The following is a 20,502-nucleotide window of genomic DNA, read 5'->3' as shown; positions in this document are numbered from 1 at the left end:
ACTATAGAAGATAGTCATTTCTCTCTGAGATTCAAATACAACCCCCACCCCGAATCTTACAACCTTACACAGCTAGCAGGAATCAGGTATCTAATAGACCCAAGCTGTTTCTAGTTCTATTACATTTCTTTTCTCTCAATGACAATAACTACTGCTTAAATTCTGGACAAGTTTTATGTACTATTTTGGTTAGACACCTTTAAGGCACAAGTATTAACATTTTTAAAAACTTCTGACTCAACAGTTCTTGTTCTTACACCATGAAGTGAAACTATGAAATGACATGGAACCTGAACTGGAATCCAGCAATAGTACAAACGCACCAACTTTTAACGAGCTTTTTTTTGGAGTTGAGAAATTAAGCTTGTCTAATAGTCTAACCTGCCAGAAGTAAGATTCATTTCTTTCCCTTTCACTGTAGTAGCTCTTCAAAGCCATCTAAAGCCATCTCACGTGTACCCTGTCGACAGCGATAAGCAAAAATTCCAGTGCCGTGGCACAGGGGGAACAGAGCTCTGAGGACACTCACCGGCTATGGCGCCAGCGAAAAGCAGGCTTCCGGGGCTAATCTGCCCATCTTCATTTGCAAGGGAAGCCTTCACATGAGCATAGCATGGGAAGTAGATGGCCGAGAAAGGAATGTCCCGCAGAAAGCACGCTTTGGCACCCTGTACGTTTGAAAAGGAAGAAAAACCACATGAAACACATATCCCATTCAGAAGATCAAGCTTCTCTGGAACTTCCCTCAGAACAAAATATTTCTGGAGAAGACCGAATTTGTACTTAACAAGTTGAAAGGGGAACAGAAAAAAACATATATAACCCAAGTTCTGCAAGTAATAAATCAGAATCTTGTATTTTAAAATAAAACATTTTACTGTGTGGTATAAGCGAGAGGGGAGAGTTCTTGTTTATTCTAATGGTAAGATTTCGATGAAAACATTTTCGGAACTCTGCCTGCCACATCCTTTTAAATCCCTAATTGATGGCAGGTCGCTGGCATTTCAAGGAGGATCTGTTCTCAGAAGATGGGCAACAACAACCAAGATACCTCTGTGTTTACACACTGGGAAGTGGACAAATTATGAAGGTGGTAGGGGAAGGGGTTTGTTTTTCACATTGTTTGAGACTCTGATGAAAATGCTGGACTCTTTCCCAGAAAAAATTACACATATGTAAAAAATTAGACACCTTTTCAAGGGGTTCATGGATTCCCCCAATTTATTCATATACTTAGCCCGACTGCCCCAGGGTTTATGAAACATTGATAAATGCCTGTCCTAAAGCCTTAAAATGTTTATAATAATTCCTATATATTTAAGAGCTCTGTGTAGAACAATTAGCAACTAAGGCAAACTCTTCACCAAATAATTTCTGGTGCCAAAATAATGCCATGGGGAGGGCTTGAAAATTGATGTATGCCCAGAAATACGATATAAAATTCTAATGAAAACCACAAGACATATACCGTGTTTTAGGCAGGCTAAACCCACCTACCTTCAGAAGCCCCCCTTTTCAATACTTAACGATTTAATACCATTTCTTTCACAGATTTCTAATGCCTAAAAATTTTCATCAAATTTAGAGATTCTTCAAGGAAAATAATGAATCCATCCAGATTCCACAGATCTAGCCAAGCCCAGCGACATTTATTGAGGTCTAGTGATGTTGGCTCTCGGGTATTTGCCTGATGCCAGCCTCCAATCTGTCAAAGTTCCTTAACACTACACATCTGTTACTGCAGCCTTTGCTTTTCTGACACCCGCATTACACTCCTGACTCACACTGAGCTTGCGGGTAATAAAGCCCTTAGTCTTTTTCATATGAACCGCTATTAACCTAGGTCTACTGTAACTTAATTAGTTGTCCTAAACAAGTAACATAAGCAGGGCTTTGTGTTTAATCCTATTAAACTTCATCCTAGTTTGGCCCATCCTTCCAACCAGAACAAATGCTTGGAATCTGGATTCTGTCATGTTGGCTGTTCTTCAATCAACTCACCCATGGATGTGTTAAGCTGCCTCTGGCCACTTTGAGTACAGATCCCCCATCACGTATGGCCAATCAGCCCACACTTCTGTTAACACCCAAACTGTTAAATGCGTAACTGAAAAGAAGAACTACAAAATTCACCACACCCAAATTCCTCATTTTATACATGTGCAAATTGGTGCCCAGGACAGTTAACCTATCAATCGCAGGTTTATTAAGGGCCTTGCTGTTGGCTTGCTTAAGGGACCTCCTTGGAGGCAGTGCCAGAGACAGGTCCAAAACTCAGGAGGCTCGAGTTTTTTCCACCTCTCCCAGTTTTTTCAAAGGGAAAAAGTACAGTATAGCACCAGTATCCATGTAGCGTCCAATCCTTTCCTGATGATTTGTTTTTCAAAAAGTTATAATCCAGGGAGTTACTGTGTAAGGGTAATACTATCACTCATTTGTTTGTCTATTTTTACTTCCTTTTCCTTATTTTGCCTACAAACCTTCCCATAAGTTCTGTTCGCTATTTGCTCACATGCAGAGTCTGTCCAGGAGATATTCAAATTAAACACCAAATGACCAACTCATATTAAGATCAGTTAAATCTTCTTCATGTCTGGCTCCTTCAATATAGTAAAAAAAAAACTTGCCATATTACTGACTTACTAAACAAATCACTTAGGAGTAATTTTTAGGATGATAAAATTCCTCCTCACACGAATCCTGCTTTTAACTAAATCTATTAGTTTTTACTACGGACCTCATCTCCCAAATTTCTGCATCTACAGAACTTCAGTCTAGATGCTCTGCTCATTTTTTTTTTTTCTTTTTTTGCTGGTAATATTTTCCGTTTAACATGTTCTTCCCCCCGATTAGAAAACAGTAAGTGCCTATCACAGACAAAGTAAAGTATTAAAAATTTAAATTGCCCTTAATTTTCACCAGCAAGAGATAAACACTGCAACCACCATATATGTTTTGCAGCATCGCCTTCAACAGTAATATTATCAACCATTCCATAGTCGGGGTCATGCTTCTGTGGTTCAGTTATGCTTTTCTTCTCCTTAAATTCATGCTGTCCAGTGTTTTGGTTTTCTTTTTTGTGGGAGGGTGAGGGGGCGGTATGGCCTAACGTCTCCTCAGCCACACTGCCTAAATTTCTTTTCTATACACTGTTTGAAAAGCTCCACCATCATCATGGTCTTGGCTGTCCTGTGGGTTAGGCCCAGTATTGCCACCCTTGTCAAAGCTCTGTAATGACCTCACTTTCCCATTTTCCTCTCCTGGTCAGCCTGATTCCTCTCAGGTAAAGCTACTCGATGCCCCATTCATCTGATCAATCAAGGCACACGTGTCACTCTACCTCGTCTTTGATAACTGCTAAGCTAGGCACATCAACCTCTTAAATACCTCCTCTTCATTCATTTCAACCCAAACACCACCCTTTCCAAGTAAGTAGAAGATAGACAAGGAGTAGATTCCACATGGCTCCACACTTTCTCAGTGCTGTAGATCTGCCTACGTCAGCGTTGCCTATTTCAGAGTGTAGGCGACCAGGAGCCAGAAACTACTGCCTGATTTAATTTAGAAAACAACAAAATCTTGGGCTGTTAGGGCCTAAGACATGTTCCTGGTGACACTGATTTGGCTTTGCCAACTCCCACAGAAAACACCACAACTAAAGAGAGAAATGAGAGGCTTCGGGATACACTGATATGTGACCTGAAATTAGAAACATCCCTGTGACACAAGAAGAGTAAGGCCAAGTGAAGCAGCAGCTGGGTTCTCCCAAGAAGGAACTCTGCTTTCCTGAAATCATGACAGTAAATCATGTATCAGTGTGAGAATAGGAGCCTAATAAGAGGTGTGATATGCTTTAAGAGATGTCTGAGAACAGTTCCAGATGACTACGAAGAAAAATGACTTGATCAAAACACAGATGAACAAACAAACAAAGAAAGACCACATCTAAGGAAAAGGCGGAGCTACACTGGTCAGAAATATGCTGCATTTTTCCTACCAGGGATCAGACAATGTGCTTAAATAATTTATGGATGCTGGAGCCAAGGTGAGACTCTGTAAGACATTTCTGGTTTCTGATTACCTGAAAAACAGGAAGGAAAGGGAAAGTGAAGGAAGAAAGTTACCTTGTGGAATGGCCACCATCTCTGCTTCACAGAGGCAGGACCATCTAGCCAGCAAGTGAAAACATTTAGAAACTCTAATTTCCACCGAGCAACGTATGAAGCAGCCCTGGGACCTGCGAGACGTACCCTCCCCTCTATGGCTGTGTGGCTGTGTAATGAAAGAGCACTGGGGGAAACAGAGCTCTGAACCTTCCTCTCCTGTCAAAATGGCCAAAGGTTGCCTTCTTCGGGGCAGGGAGGGGGACAGGGGTTTAGGACTACACGAGGAAATAATTATTAAAGTCCCATGTAAAGTATCAAGTCCAGGACAAGCGTGAGGGCCGGTGGGGATGAGCAGGTCTGTGGTCCCTGCCTCTCCTGGAGCCTGCATCCTCCCACAGCCCAGCACCTGCTCAGGCATCTCCCGGCAGCACATCACTTCTCCTGAGTCATGAGGTGTCTCTCACACCCCAGGCATCAAAGCCCAGTTCCCAAGGAAAGCTAACTTTGCAAAGGGTTGAAGAAAAAGGCACAGGCTTATTAAATTTTCCTGCTCTCCTCCCCCCCTCCTCCCCCACCCCCGACTTCCTCCAGGCCTAAGGCACAAAGGCAGGTGCCAGTTTGGCACAATGAAAAGGGAGACAGGATGTGAGAAAGGCATTTAAAGTTCCAACAGTGAGAATGTTCCCCAGATTCCTTGATAAATCCTTCACTTCTCAGTGAACACCCATCCTCCAGTCCTACATCAAAACATAAACCTGTTTGACTTGAATTCTACTTGCCCCACGTACCATTTTTACCAAGTGATCAGCCATTCTGAACAGGCAACTTTATAATAAAGGGGAACATTCCATGCTGCCCAAGAGCCTGCGTCAGCAACACAAAAAGAAGTACTTTGGCCATTAAAAAATTAATAAATGACGAAGTGTGTACCACCTAAAATAAATCTTTAAAAGTTCCTCTCCTTAAGAAAAATCCCCACATTTCCCTGCTCTAGGCAGCCCTGCCCTTGGACATTCCCCGGTTGGCCCTGAAGTTCCTTTGTATACACAGTAAAATCACTTGGGGGAAATTAATAAATGAAAAATGCAATCATCTGATCTCTTACTCTTCGTTAAAGCACTCTTTCTCCAAAAAGGGGAAATTATTATTATTATTCTTTTCCTTTTTAATAAAAGGCCCACTAATAACAGACAGGAACAATAAAAGGCATCTCAGGGGAGACCTATATGTGAATAAACTTGAATCAAAACTCAGATCTAGTTTAATTATCAACTCTGGCTCTGTTCCAATTCCATATCCCTCCAAAGTCTCTCCGTCACCATTCTATTTAACGTCTAGGAACTTCATTTAACTTCAGTGGTCCATGGTGCACACAGGCCAATTAGACGTGTTTAGAGACGCTGGCCACTGTATCGCCATGGCAAAGGAAATATCTGCTTTACTTCTCATGCTTTTTTGGATGTGGACACTATGGTGAAAGCCCAAAGGAGCTTTAATCAATTCTTAAGTTGCTGGAACCATCCACCCAAGCTGACTCCGGCAGCTCTGTCTGGCATGAAATTGTCAAAAGATAAAACACAACAGGATTTGTGTCTTACACACATACACTGCTAACTCCAGTGTCTTTTTCCTTCTTTTAAAGCTCTTCATCTTGGATGGTATCACACCTGCCCAATCAATCTGAGGGAAAAAAACCATCCTGAAGGATGGTGGTTGATAAAGAAGTCAGGGCCAGGGCAGGTCTTTTCACATGCTAATTCCTGCTTACTCTAGCTGTACCTGCAAATACAGCTTGAAACAGACTATTTCTAATACAGGGGAAGGTAATTACACTCACAAAGGCACCTCTGTGTCAGGGCTGGGCACCAGGAGCCAGCAGGTCTGGGAGACAGAGGCTTAACAGAGACTCCTGCAGTGAATGCACATTGTCTAGCATGGGGGAAAAGGCCAGACCGGGGGGGACCCTGCAGCATTCAAGACAACAGTGGTGCACCTTGTCTGGGAAGGTTATTTAATGCTTCTGGCACCTGTAGTCAGAGCCACCCCTCTTTTCCTACCTTACAGGTTTAGAATTTATTTGGCATGTATAATTGTATATTTTGATCCTGGAGCTACAAACAATGGGCAGCATGTCATGTCTTGATCCCTTAGCATTCCTCTTCGTTTCTCCCAAGCGAGTTAACCCTTGTATACACAGCCTGGCAGCACCTCTCCTGCCCAGGCAAGGGACAGTTAGGGATTTGAACAGGGTGCATTTCAGTATCTTGCTGAGAAACATTACTGGTGCCAAGCTCCGTTATGTTGTGTCACTGGCGTTAAAGCCAAATCAACCAGTCAACAATTGGAGACTCCATGTAAGTGACACTGAAGTTACTTCAATTTGAATATAAAATATCAATGCCTACTACTTGCTTTCTTTAGTCCAGGGACTTTTAGATCATTGGTGTCTCCCTAATTTCATTGCAATTCTAACAAAAGCACCTTGGTAACTCAAGGTTTTTTGTTAGGAAATGCCACTCCTGTGCCAGGTCTAATTCTCTACTGTTCTACTATTACATGTTGCTTTGCCATCAATGACGCTCATCATTTAGACGGACTGGAAATCCAGTAAGTGGCTCAGAGTTTTATTACATGGAATTTTGGTCTCTGAGAAGCTTTGTCCCCTTCACAAAGCTAATCTGTAAAAAACGTCCCATCTTTTCCATTTTTCTTTTCTTTCCCTTCTTGCTGTCTTTCCCCCCAACTTCTCCCTGCTACCTATTTGCAAGTTGCATGGTTTGTTTCTAGTCCCAAGGTTTAGACACTGAAATTTTTACTATAAATACTTAACTTACAGTCTGTTATCTTTACCTTCCTCCTATATAATACTTGCACATTAGACTACTTAAATTAGAAGCAACCCCTCCATCTTACCATTGTTATGGACTTTAATTCTAGCTCAGATAACATTAAGCATTGTAATTACCATCATACATGCATACATATACGTGTATGTGTATACACACACACACACACACACACACACACATACATTTAAATTCAGACAATGTTATTTAGACTAAATATTTACCACTTTTCTTTGCTCTTCATCCCCTGTTCCACTTCCAAACTACCATCTGGAATCACTTTCCTCCTACTTGAAATACATTCTAGAATTTCCTTTGGTACGGTTCTACCAGTGATATGCCTTCTGAGTTTTGCTGGTCTAAAAATTGTCTTTGTTTTACCCTTGTTCCTGGAAGACATTTTTACAGGGTATAGAATTCTATGTTGAAAGGTTTTTTCCTCTACACACTGAAGATACCATTCAAATGACTTCTGGCTTCCACGGTTCCTGTTTCTAAGTTAGCCATCAGTTCAACTGTTCCCCTTTAAAGACAATCTGCTTTTCTCTCTAGCCACTTAAGAGCTTCTCTTCAGCTTTAGCGTTCAACAGTCTCATTCTGACTGTCTAGCCTGAATTAATTTTATTTATCCTGCTTGCGATTTGCTGTACTTCTTGAACCTATGGATTGATAGCTTTCAATGGTTCTGGAGAATTTCCAGCCATCATTTCTCCTTTCCTCCTGGTTTTCTTTTATACCCATTAGACCTCCTCACACTTTCCTGTGTCTCACTCTCTGTCTCTCTATTCTGAGTAATTCTCTAATTCTCTCTTCAGCTGTGTTTAATCTGCTGTTAAAGCAAGAATTTTGAAATGCTGAATTTTAAATTTCAATCATCATAAATATATTCACCTTTTAAATTTTTAAAACAAAAACATTCACTTTAGAGCTATGATAATTTTTAAATTTTAAATCTTTGGAGGTTTAAAATGCTGTCAGTTGTTTTTGCCGTCTCTTTTTAAAGTGCCTTGTTTCCTTGTGTGATTTGAGACTTTTGTTTATGAGCTGCCCATTTTCCTTGGAACATTATCTATGAAAATTCTTTAACATCTGGGCTGAAGGTGGGTTCCTCTTAACGAAACTTGTGTTTGCTTCTGCCAGGGAGCTGGAGGCACTACCAATTCAAGATTATTTAAAATAAATTCCCAGCTTGAGAGTTTTCATATCACTCAAGAAATATAAATTCAGTCTGCAAACCTATGTGAGACAAGCTTGGAGTTCCTGATTCTTAGGGGTGGGTTTTCCCCTCCCCCTTCCCTCTCCCTCCACTCAGAAACAAAGCAATTTTCATTGCTGTCCAGGTAGTATGAGGGAGCATTAAAAAAAATTTTTTTATTGAACTACATTTCATTTAAATATTGTATTAGCTTCAGGTGTACAGCAAAATGATTCAGTTTTATATATATATATATATATATATATATATATACACACACACATATGTGTCAAAATGTATCATCTTAAATATGGATCTATATCTGAATTCCGCCACTCCACATCAACAGGATACTGCAGGAGCAAGAATACAGACTTTGGAGTCAGAGACCTGGGCTCAGATTACTGCTCTGCCACTTAGCTACCTGATGTTGGGCGAAGTTCTTAAAATCTCTGTGCCTCAAGTTCCTCTCCAAAGAAAGTGAGTAATATTTGTACTGACATAAGAATTAAATTTAAATTCAATGATGAATATAAAGTACCTAGTATAATACCTAGCACAAGGATCTTCAATAAAAAGTGGTGATATAAAGACAATTACTATTATCAACGAAAAGCACACTGTCCTGTCGGAGGGGAAAACAGAATTAGCTGATATAGTCTTTAAACAACTGGCAGCTGGAGTGTGACTCCTATATGGTTTCATACCTGAATCACAGGAGAGCTCTACATTTATCAGGCTAAGAGCAAATCTTTTATTTGGCAGAAGACCTAATCCTATCAAGTAAGCTTAAACTAGTTTGCTAAACTGATCATACTCCACATGGGACTATGGCTGTCACAAGACATATCTCCTTAACTTTACAGTAGATGAACATTTCTCAAATTAGCCATCTTTTAAATACAGAACTTGGTCACAATTAGAAACCAGAGAAATATAAGGACAGATTAGTAGAAATATATCTATCACTTCTGGAAAATATATTCAGAGCCCTCTATGAACAGTGGAGTAGGAGCATCACTTTCAATACTTCTAAATATAAAGAACAGCATATTAGGGCTTCCCTGGTGGCGCAGCGGTTGGGAGTCCGCCTGCCGATGCAGGGGACACGGGTTCGTGTCCCGGTCCGGCAGGATCCCACATGCCGCGGAGCAGCTGGGCCCGTGAGCCATGGCCGCTGAGCCTGCGCGTCCAGAGCCTGTGCTCCATAACGGGAGAGGCCCGCGTACCGCAAAAACAACAAAAAAGAACAGCATATTATATTCCAAAAGATGAACTAAAATAAAAAAGAGCTGTTGAAACCAATCCTGCAGGCACTTAGCAAAAAACAAAACAACAACAAAACAAAACACTAACTGGATAAAAATGTTTGCCTCTAGAAGGTTACCCACAGCATGAGGCTAGGAGGCTAATGTTTTACTATTACATACTTTTTTATATCTGAATTTTCTTCTCTTAAAAGCTATACTACCTGTTAAAATTAACTTTTGAAAGAACTTTATGGCACTAGAATTATTCTCTCACCTCCCTTAATATTGATCACTTTGAAGGCAATAAGGCCATACTCATCTCTGTAACTCAGCACACCTCAGAGTGTTAGCCCTCAACAAATATTTGCTGGGTGAATGGGAGAATGATAAAAAATTAACTATTTTTTAATATTTTAAAGAATATTTTCCAGCCCCCTTCAGCACACTCCATTTCTTCCAGCACTGTTCAATAAAAATAACATTTTTCACGATGTCTCCTTTTATTTGCTCTTCCAAATGTAGGTATCATTACTATCCTCTTTTACCAATAATGCATTTGAAACACAGGGACAGAAAGGTTTTTTTAAGTCTTTTTTTTTTTTCAGTTTTTTTTTTAAAATGCAAACTTCTAAGCAGAATAGGGACAGTATTACATCATTTCCAATATTAGTCACAAGTTCACACCATGTTAGATATAAAACCTGGCCGCTTGAGGTACTTGATATCCTTTCATTAATTTCTAAAATAACTGTCTTTTAATAAGACAAAATGCCCCAAATGTTCATTTTACAGCAGATATTTATGACAAAGTTATCAGGAAGGCACAAAGATTTTTTTTTGTTTTTTATTTTGTGGTACGCAGGCCTCTCACTGTTGTGGCCTCTCCCGCTGCGGAGCATAGGCTCCAGACGCACAGGCCCAGCGGCCATGGCTCACGGGCCCAGCCGCTCCGCGGCACGTGGGACCTTCCCGGACCGGGGCACGAACCCGTGTCCCCTGCATCGGCAGGCGGACTCTCAACCACTGCGCCACCAGGGAAGCCCCACAAAGTTATTTTTCAAAGAACACAAATCGCTATCATTTGGGTAGCAGCTTGGCTCACTGTCAGGTTATGTGGCTCTCTGCAGGGCACGTGAGGTTTGTACTGCTATGCTGGTTAATGCAAGAGTTAAGGAAACAGAAGGGCCCTCTTGCCTCGCAATGGATAAAATCATTTTAATTCCTATAATTTAAAGAGTTGATATCAGATCTAAGGTAACATGTGCTTATTCTAAAAAACAAAACAAAGCAAAATTGAGCCATTCTAACTAACATTTTTTAAAAGTATTGGGTACTAAAAGGAATGAGGAAAAAATGATCATATAACTACCCTGACCTAAGCTATCACACATTCGTGCTGTTTGGTATCCTCTCAAATCTTTTCATCTCCATTTTCCTAGCACGCTCGCATCAACAATGACACCAAAACTGCCAACTGCTCCATATCCGTGGGTAGCATAGAACCTTGTCTTTGAACTTCCCTGAATTATCTATCAGACACATGCTCTCTCTCATCTGGCTCAAGATATCTCTAGGTGATAACTCATGTTTCAAAGAGAGATTGCATTGAGTTTGAAACCCAGCCTCCCACTTCCTTACAAGGTATATGACCTTAGAAAAATTACCTAAACCCATCAAGCCTTCTTTTCCTCAACTGTAACTTGGAGCTAAAAAAACAAAAAAACAAAACTATCAGCATCAGTAGGCTGTAGTAGGGATTAAATGATGTAAAGTGTATACAGCTCTAAACATGGGGCCTAGCACAAAGTGAGCCCTCATCAAACATTAGCTCTAACGAGCTTGCACGCCCATGCGAACAAACACACGCTTCTAAGCCTGGACCCTGCCTCTGTCCCTCCTAAAAGTCCTAGCACCATATCTGATCTTGCTATATCTTCAGATGTTTCAAATCCTTCCATTTTTCAGTGACTCTTTTTTCTGTCTACAGACAGGCATGGTTCTTCCAACAAATTAAAACCAACCACAAATCTCTCAGCCTCTTCTCCCCTGTAACGTTATCCCTCGCCTCTACTTTTTCTTCCAGTTGCTGTATGCTTTCACTTTTGTTTCTTTCACGGTAAAACCTTTAGGTTGAATGGTCTGTATCGGCTAATATTTTCTCAACCAGGTTTCTGCCTCTACCATTCTCCTTAAATTGACTTCTTAAGGATAACCAGTGGCCTCCATCTTTAAATTCAAAGGCCTTTTCTTGAACTTCAGTCCCCTTGGTCTGCAGCACTAGATACTACTCAAGTTCTTCCTCTTCCGCTTACATCTCAGCTCTCTACCAGCTCCCACAGCACTGTTTCTTCTGGTTCTCCACCTGACAGCTGCTTCTGCTCTTTTCTCCCCCATACTCACTTAACTCCTGCCACCCTAATGAGGGTAGTTTTTGAGTTCCATCATTGGTGTCCCATCAGCTTGGGGATCTTACCCACTCCCATAGCTTCATGCAGGTGGATGACCCTTAAAAGACCGTCTAAAGTTCCCATCCCTCTGACAAGGCTCTAGTCCTACATTCAACAGGGCAGAGTAAGAAGAACACCAGACAGGGTGTCAGGAGACAGTGTCAGGCCTAGCTGTGCCCTGCCTACCAATCACCTAGCTGATTCTCCTAAGACTTCTGGGCTTCGATTCCTCAATTATAAAGGTAACACCAGACAGAAGGTCTTTTAAGTTTCTTGCAGCTTCTCAAATATTATGAAATTATAAAATTTACAGTATCACAGTCCATCCAGGTGCTCAGGCCAGAAATCTGGGCTGATTTAATCTTCCTCTTCTTTTCACCTTTCATCACTTTCCAAGACTTTGTGAGTCTAACTCTCGCACATCCTCTACATATATCCCCCTACTGCCTCTCCCCACCGTGACGCCCTGGTTGAGGTCACGGTCATCCCTCCTCCCTGCCATCCCCAGTCTGTATCTTCCTAACTGGCTTCCCAGCCTTCTGTCTTGCTCTCCCGTGTGGCACTCTCCACACTGACGCTGAATTACCCCTCCTTAAACACAAACCCTATCATGCCATTTGTCTTTGCCTTCTACCTGGTTAACTATGACTCATCTTTTAATGCCATCTCCCCTTCCAAAGCCCCCTGGCTTTCTTGCTATGAGTCTGCTCCATCCCTCTTAGAACTCTGTGCGCAGCACTCTGACAGCCCTTCTCAACTGCATGTGTTGTATTCCAAGGGTCTCTTTACTTGTCTGACCGCCCCCATGAGATGGTAAACTCTTTATAAAAACATGCACTATAATTCACTTTCATTTTCCCAGTGCCCAGGGCAGAGCTTTCCAGGTGAATAAATGGAGGCCTCGGAACCTGGGAAAGCGATCTTTCATCTAGTTGGCTGTTTCCTTTATGTTTGACCTCCCCAGTATCCTGGTCTTCTGTGGTCATTACTTGTCAACTTATTCTCTCTCCATGCTTTCATATCATTGCTAGTAACTTGGAAACACCTGGCTTTTGCTTACCATTTATTTGCTCAACAAATATTTATCAAATGTCTACTTATGTGCCAGAAGCAGTGAGTAAGCTAGGTCTTTGGTATCACAGTTCACTCTGGATGAGGGAGAGACAGAGACAGACGGAACTATCAGATGGTGATGGGTGCTACATAGAGACCTGGAAGAGGGGGATGTGACAGCGAGTGACCTGGTGTCCTTCTGAACAGGCATCTGCTGAGCTAAGATGTGAGGGGAAGAGCCTTCAGGCAACTGAAAATGAGCGGATGAGCCTGGAGTATCTGAAAAGGAAAGGTGGCCAGCATAGCTCGCAGAGTAGGGGGGCGGTGCAGAATGGAGGGTGGAGAGGACGGGGCCAGCAGGGATGGAGCTGGGGTTCTAGTCTAAGCGCAGTAGGTTCTAGTCTAACTGCTAGACAGTTTTTCACCAGAGACACAGTTTCTGTAGGGCACACTAGCTTCTTATTTCCTCTGGTTTCTACTCAAATATCATCTCCTCAGAGAGGCCTTCCCTGGCCACCCTATTAAAAGGCAACATCCCAATTCCATCCAGCCTCCGCCCTTCTCCATCCCCTCACCCTGCCTCCTTCTTCTTCAAGGTTCTCAGCTCCACCTGATGTCATATATTTGGTTTCTTGACGGCTGACTTCTACCCACCAAAGTGAGCAGGGGCTTGGCTTTTCACAGTGACATTCTAAATGGCTAGACCAGTGCCAGGCACACAGTCAGACCTCAAGAGACGTATATCCAGTGACTGAATTAACCTGACTTACATTTTAACTGCATCACTCTGGCTGCTGTGGGGACCACGGATCTGACGGAGTCAAGAATCAAAATAGAGAAACCCATGAGGAGGCTTTCATAGAGGTCTGGGTGAAAGGGAAAGGTGGATGAATCAGAAGAGAACCGCCACTCGGGTGGTTGTAAAACCATGTAGTGTCCCTTAGTGATAGAAAATTAGCATGGCACGATGTCCTCAAAGCCATGACTAAACAATTGTTTTCTTCATATGGGGCCATGAGCTCATAAAAGCAGGTATTTTTAAAAGCTGCTATCTTGAGAAATTATTCTTACGTACTTGTATGCTACCAAGATAAAAGTGATAAACTGATGAAATCTGACAAAATCTACTAACACCAAAAAATGCACATGCCCCTTGACCTAACAAGTTCATTGCTAAGAATTCATTGTATATACTCACAAAAGTATGTCACACTATATGCAGGGATTGCTAAGAACTCATTGTATATACTCACAAAAGTATGTCACACTATATGCAGGGATGTTCACCCTGTCATTGTGATGTCCCCAAACTAGAAACAACTTAAATACCCATCAATAGGAAACTGCTTTAAAAACAAACAAACAAACAAACTTAAAAGAAACTTATATACAGTTATTAAATAAAATGAGAAAAGAGAATTAAGATATATTGTGTGTTTAGGAGGATTCTGTTTTTGTTAAAACACAGATACACCATTGATGTGTGTGTGTGTGTGTACAATTTTTGATAGAGAAAAGGGAGAGAGGGAGGAGAGAAATAAATACAGATTTAAATAGAAAGGTTTTCTTTTCTTAAAGATATATAAAAAATGTAAGCAGTGGTAATCCTTTAAAGAGAGAATAGGGTGGTAAGGGGTAAAGAGAAAATTTTACTTTAAGACATTTCTGAATTATATCATTGTTTTGAAACATAAACTTGTATTTTACTTTAAAAGACCAAACAATATCCCTGTGAGATAACTAGCAGAATAATCAAGAACATGTGTCATCACCTGCTTTCTGATATTATGAACAGTAGCTCCAATGATTCATTTATATACACACGATGAATGAACACACATACACACCACGCACGTATGTGGATGAAAATACAACTGCATGTGAAGCCTGTGGATATGGAGGGCCAACTTATTCATTGTACTACGCCATTCTATAGAAGGGGCTTGAGCGTCTGTCCCCCACGGGTACCAAGGGATGACTTTCTCTGTCAAATGCAGTGGGACAGAGGCCTTTGATTCGAAAACAGTGGACAGAGCTCATATTCCTTGGTGACCTTCCATGCTTTACATGGAAATGTTTAATTTGTGATTACACAACCTGATAACCATTTTCAACAAAGCTTGATGGATTGTTGCCACTATTGCTTCACTGACCATTTTTCATTCTTAAAAATAGCCACGAACTACTCCATTGCTTCAGAAGCATGCATGCACCATTTAGTCTATCTTAGCTGTGCCGCCATTTAATGTTAAATAAGTTCTATTCCACTCAGAAGGTATAATCTTTCTCATTGAAGCTCTGTTGGCTCCTAAGGAAAAGGTACCATTCAAAAGTAGATGTGTAACACTTTCTTAGATAAGAATTTATTTTACTTATACTCTAGGGGCTTATGTAATAAAACAAAAGTTACCTAGTGAAAGGGAAATACCACCTCACATATTCTTAAGAAAAGTAGTACCTGTTGCAGATTTTAAAAAACTACATTATATTCAAACAGCTCTTTCAAAGGCAATTAATTATCCTGCCTTTACTTCAATCACCTGCCTACTCTGGGCTATAACAATGTCACTATAATGGGGGGTACTTTGTTTACAGAGTTCACTCTTTCTGCTCTAAACTATTTCTAACTTTAGGAATGTGAAATGTTTACCACATCCACTTTTTTTTTTCAGTTGTAAATGTATTTCTAAAGCAAGTATTCTAATTACCTTTTACTGGAAAGTTGCAGAATAGTTGGGTATTTTGCAAGTCAATTTAGGAGAAAAACAGAAAGCCTGGTTAAGTCCAATTAAGTGAGGTTGAGCACTGCAGGTCTAAACACACAGACAGAGCCTACACTCAACCCTTCCTGGGTCCCGCATTGTCATGTTAACAACAGCAAACAAAGGGTCCAAGGGAGGGAAAATGAAGATTACCTGTCCCACCTTAAACTAGGATAGAAGTTCTCTTTTTCAAGACCCACCCAGAGGGACACATACCAGATTTAAAAGTATTAGTCACCACAGGTCATTCGCATTTTTCTACCCAACCAAGACTAGAAACAGAGAAAAGCTTTATCACTGAAGAGCGCTATCTGGAAAAACAACAACAACAACAACAACAACATAGTAAACTACATAGCAATGTTAAAGCTGTGATGCCCCTAAAAGGTGGGATCTAGAACCACTAAAGTGATTTCTGACCATGGAGGGGTGGGGCAAGGTAGGTGAGCCTGGAGAAAGGAAACTCACAAGAAACAAAACCTGAGGTTAGAACGTGGGATAAAACGAATGAGGATAAACTACAAAAGCTGAGGTTAGAAGATGGGATAAAACGAATGAGGATAAACTACAAAAGCTGAGGTTGGAAGGTGGGATAAAACAAATGAGGATAAGCTAGGGTGGTAATACAAGACCAATCAGACTGAGTGGAGAGGGGAACTCTGCTGAATCAAGTCCAGCCTCGCAGGTCTCAGGGAGTTTAGCTGATGATACCAATGGCCAGCAGAACGGAGGAGACTGCCTGCCAGGTCACTCTCTCGCAATGCAATCAAGTTTCCAGAAGCTCAAAGCTCAAATTGTTAGTGACTTCACCTGGTAATTACCAATACACCAAAAGCAGTGTTTTGAAAGGCAGCACCCAGGCCTGTGGAATGCCTCTGAACTAGATTAAACCACCAGGCTAGTAATTAAACTAACTTTATATGGGAGAGGTCTCTTGCTCAAACTTGAGCAATCCTGCTCATTTCAGGAAAGCCATTTTAGTGCAAAAGTGGAAACAAGAAACTTCTGAGCCTCAATTTCAGCTCAGATACCACCGTTGGCACCTCTATTCTCCTAACTACAAAATTAGGAGACCAACTACTTCCAAGGGGTGTTAAAGGGGATTAAGATTATGAAACACTGTGAAGATGAAAAGGACTAAAACTCAGTCTTGTTTCGTTTGCAGGTAGTTTAACAGTCTCTGTTTCTGTGTCAGCAAACAAGTTTTTACCATTTTATCCATCTAGACATTTCGATAGCAGTCACTGCCACAGTACCTAAGTGCTTTTTACCAGACAACCCACTGAAAGACTGCCTGGCAGCTTGTCAAACTGACATGCTGCGACATCGTGTGATAGTCTGCAAGAGACTAAAAATGCAGAACAGAAGAGGATTTTCCTTCAAATTGATGAATGCTATGCCTCATGACAATACTGTTTATTTCTTACAGCTGGATAACAATTTGGTAAATGAAACAGCTATCGTGTTGTGTTCCACCGCACAATCACCTTGAGCATTTTAAGTGCTACTTTAAAAAATCAGCATGCTTATTCCTAAACGCTACAAGATGCCTAAATCTAAGGCAAGGTTCCCCAGAAAACTAACCTCAGAGAAGAGGGTGTCACATAATATTTGATCCTCACAGAGTCTCAGATCTTGGGGTACTCTTCCAACCACTTGACCTTGAGAAGTACAGAGCTCTATTTGGGGAAGGCAGATTTACCTGAAACAACCTCAATTATTACTAACACTGGATGTTCACCAAGGTCACCTAAAAAACTGAGTTAAAAAGAAAAGGGTAAAAAAGTATTCCTGGGGAATACTTTTACAAATGCTGTGCTGAATGTCAGAGCAAGGCATTTAAAGTTCACTCTAAAAAGCAATATGTTACATATGGGACCATTATATATCCATTCAGGATAAATTGGGAATAGAAAAGAAAGAAAGCAACTGTTGTAATGTTATGTGTCTGTGGGACAAAATTTCTAGGGGCAATATTGCCCAGAGTCCAGAAGTGACTTCCTCTTGACAGCTTGGAACGAAAATGAAGACAATGGACTTTCCAAAACCACGTGAATGGCTGATTTAAAATGTGAATTAAGTGGTGATCAAGACGCTGATTCAAAATTCACATGAGAAACTTGAATAAAATATTTCTTGATATGTGTGTATAGAAAAAAGCAATATTAATTTTATGTAATGTGATTTTATATATCTATGTGTAAATAAATGAAAACCAACATTTTAAGCAGTTGTTTGACTTACCTTCCTATATCCCTAAAGGTTTACTTATTCAAGTTGGCCATGAAACATTTTTTTTAATCTTCTCATTGAAAATTGGTGAACACCTAATGTCTGATGAAGCCTTATAACAGGGCATATGTGAAGCTAATTCTAGTTCATTACAACTTCTTTGGTAGAAGAGTGTAAATGACAAATTTCAAGAATTTTCTATAATTTTGGTTTTGCGATCATTCTGAAAAACTGTTTTCTAAATGATAAATGGTTAAGATGCAGAATAATTACGAAAAGGCACACATAGGGATAGGTTTGGAACGTACAGGATCGGAACATAAATTCCTGATCTGGTATGGGCTTCGTGCGCGTGGGTAAACCGAGCTCAGCCCATCTCCCGAAAGATGGTGCCCTGTGACCCTGGCAGCTATCTTTCATAGACAACAGCACTGAGAATTAGGTTTTTATATCAGTAACAGACCCAAACAAAACTCCACCCAATGCTGCGGCAAAGAGCTGTGCACTGAACAGTGTCTGTGGGGGTCATGTCATCATACTCATCCTTGATTTATGTTTTCTAAGGACAGTTATTTGGCAGATGGCAGGAAAGGACACCTCCTTCTAACTGGCATGAAGGTACCCTATGAGCTCCGGCAGAAGATCTTCTCTAGGTATAGAAATGTGAGGAATCAATTTCATGCCTATGAGCAGTTACTAGTTTAGGAGATGAGCATATACTCAAATAAATGACTGAAAAGAGTTACCTTGTAGATCCCAAAGAAGCCCAGGTCCCTTAGGACAGACAGAGCACTGACTCGGGGACCAGTGGTGATCTCTCCAGCCACCTGCAAACGGATCTTGACAATTTCCAAAGGATTTGTGAAAATCACCTGGGAGCCTCCTGCCTAAAAGGGAGAAAAAGAAAAGATTTAGTATAACGCGGGGTGGTTCAGTAAGAGATGAGTGATTCTCTTCAAAGGAGCTCAGAATATTCTATTCTCAACAGACTGTAGTTTCAATCCTTGTCCCATCAATTAAAACAGTGATTATGAGTTTGAATCAAAACATAGTTACTGCCTGGGAGGACTTGGATCAGGCTCTATTTCCTTCATGTGGAGGGTGAAAGAGAGCAAAGACCAGAGACTTGGCCCAACACGGAGAGGCTTCTGTTGGCCTCACCCAAGTCCTCACACGAAAATGACAAACATTCCTTGAAGCACAATCAACCGCCGCCACAGGACTCAAAGCCAAGCACACAAAGGCAGCCATAACATGAAAGTCAAGTGGTATCCAAATAAAGAGACACGAATCTGCCTGTCAGAACAGGAGGGGGGCAGAGAGGACACAGGCTCTCGCATGATGTACTTCATAACTCTGTCAATATTCCAACAACTGCCAGAGGACATGCAAACTTAGATGAAAGCTACTTTTTCTTCTCTTAAAAAATCAGATCGCTCATCAAACACCGTTTTATGGACTTACGTATTATATTTACATATTATCTGTGTATAGAATTGCTCTTTTCATACAAGATAAATGTCAAAGTAGTAAAAATATGCATTAAATCAATTACAGCCCAAACTGTGAACAATGTGTGTTCATTCCAGCAAATGGCTGGGAGCCTCACCTCTAAGATCATCAGTGGAAATCTCTAAAGTGCACACTGTAAGGGGAATTTTAAGCTAGCTATTTTGAAGCTAAGCCTATATTTATTATAAGCAATTACATTCTTACTGTACTTCAACTTGTTATTCCTTGTCTCAAATATATTTTTATATCATCTAAACTAAGGCTGACACAGAACGTACTTCAGAATCTTCATTATACAGCGACGTCACCGAACCAGACCACAGACATGGTGCTGACATTGACAGCTTAGCAGATGCTATCATGGTAACATGCACAATTTGGGTCAATATCATACCAAACTACTTCTCGCCAGATCCTCTGATCCTATCAACCAACGTGCGTGCCTTCACAAAATGGCTTGTGCTAATCAAAACCAGCTGTAAGGATGGTCTTTAAAGTACAGTTTAATACCTGGAAATAAAAATTAGAAACATAAACATGCACTGGGAAGGGATAGATTAAATGCATTTGAGTATGCTCCTGAAATGAGATATTATGCAGCCAATAAAAATAAGGTGGGAAATGGTCAATACACATCGTGAAGTAAAAACTCTCAGATGCGTAAATGCACGTACGCCTCTCCCGCTGCTATCCCTGACCATCATGTAGAAGAGAGACACCAATGTAGTGCTTTTGAGGTGGTAGGGTTACAGATTTCTTTTCTGCTGTGTTTTTTGTTTCTTCTGCATAGATCATGTGTTACTTCTATAAAGAAGTCATGTAGCAGTATTCATTTTTATCTAATATGAGAAGCAACGTTAACCAAAAAAAAACAAAGAAAAATGTTCATCCTTTTAACTCTCTCAATCAAATCGTTTTTCCATTTTTACCAAATTGATACCTTAGTCAATACACATTTGTTCCTAAAAACAGACTAGGATTTTCTCTCTCTCCACACATTCAAACTATGGAGAAGGCAGTATTCCCCTGTGTTTAGACTGCCACAGACTCCCTCTCTGTACTTGCTTAAATCATGTTTCACCCATCACCTTCATCTCTC

The 20,502-nt window shown here is 40.8% G+C and overlaps 1 protein-coding gene across 3 annotated transcripts in view; it reads right to left on the bottom strand.

The window, feature by feature from the left end:
* SLC25A13 (solute carrier family 25 member 13) overlaps positions 1-20,502 on the bottom strand; it is a 203,131-nt gene that overhangs the window by 12,024 nt on the left and 170,605 nt on the right. For all 3 annotated transcript variants that reach the window (XM_019927669.2, XM_019927678.3, XM_019927685.3), the window contains 2 exons: positions 18,638-18,778; positions 530-668 (listed from right to left, as the gene is read on the bottom strand). In XM_019927669.2, coding sequence (XP_019783228.1) covers positions 530-668; positions 18,638-18,778 — 280 coding nt within the window. The remainder of the gene's footprint in view (positions 1-529; positions 669-18,637; positions 18,779-20,502) is intronic.

This window comes from Tursiops truncatus, chromosome 9 (assembly GCF_011762595.2).
Source record: "Tursiops truncatus isolate mTurTru1 chromosome 9, mTurTru1.mat.Y, whole genome shotgun sequence".
Lineage (NCBI taxonomy): Eukaryota > Metazoa > Chordata > Mammalia > Artiodactyla > Delphinidae > Tursiops > Tursiops truncatus.
Note: the sequence above shows the minus strand (reverse complement) of the source record. Positions and strands in the feature narration are given on the sequence as shown.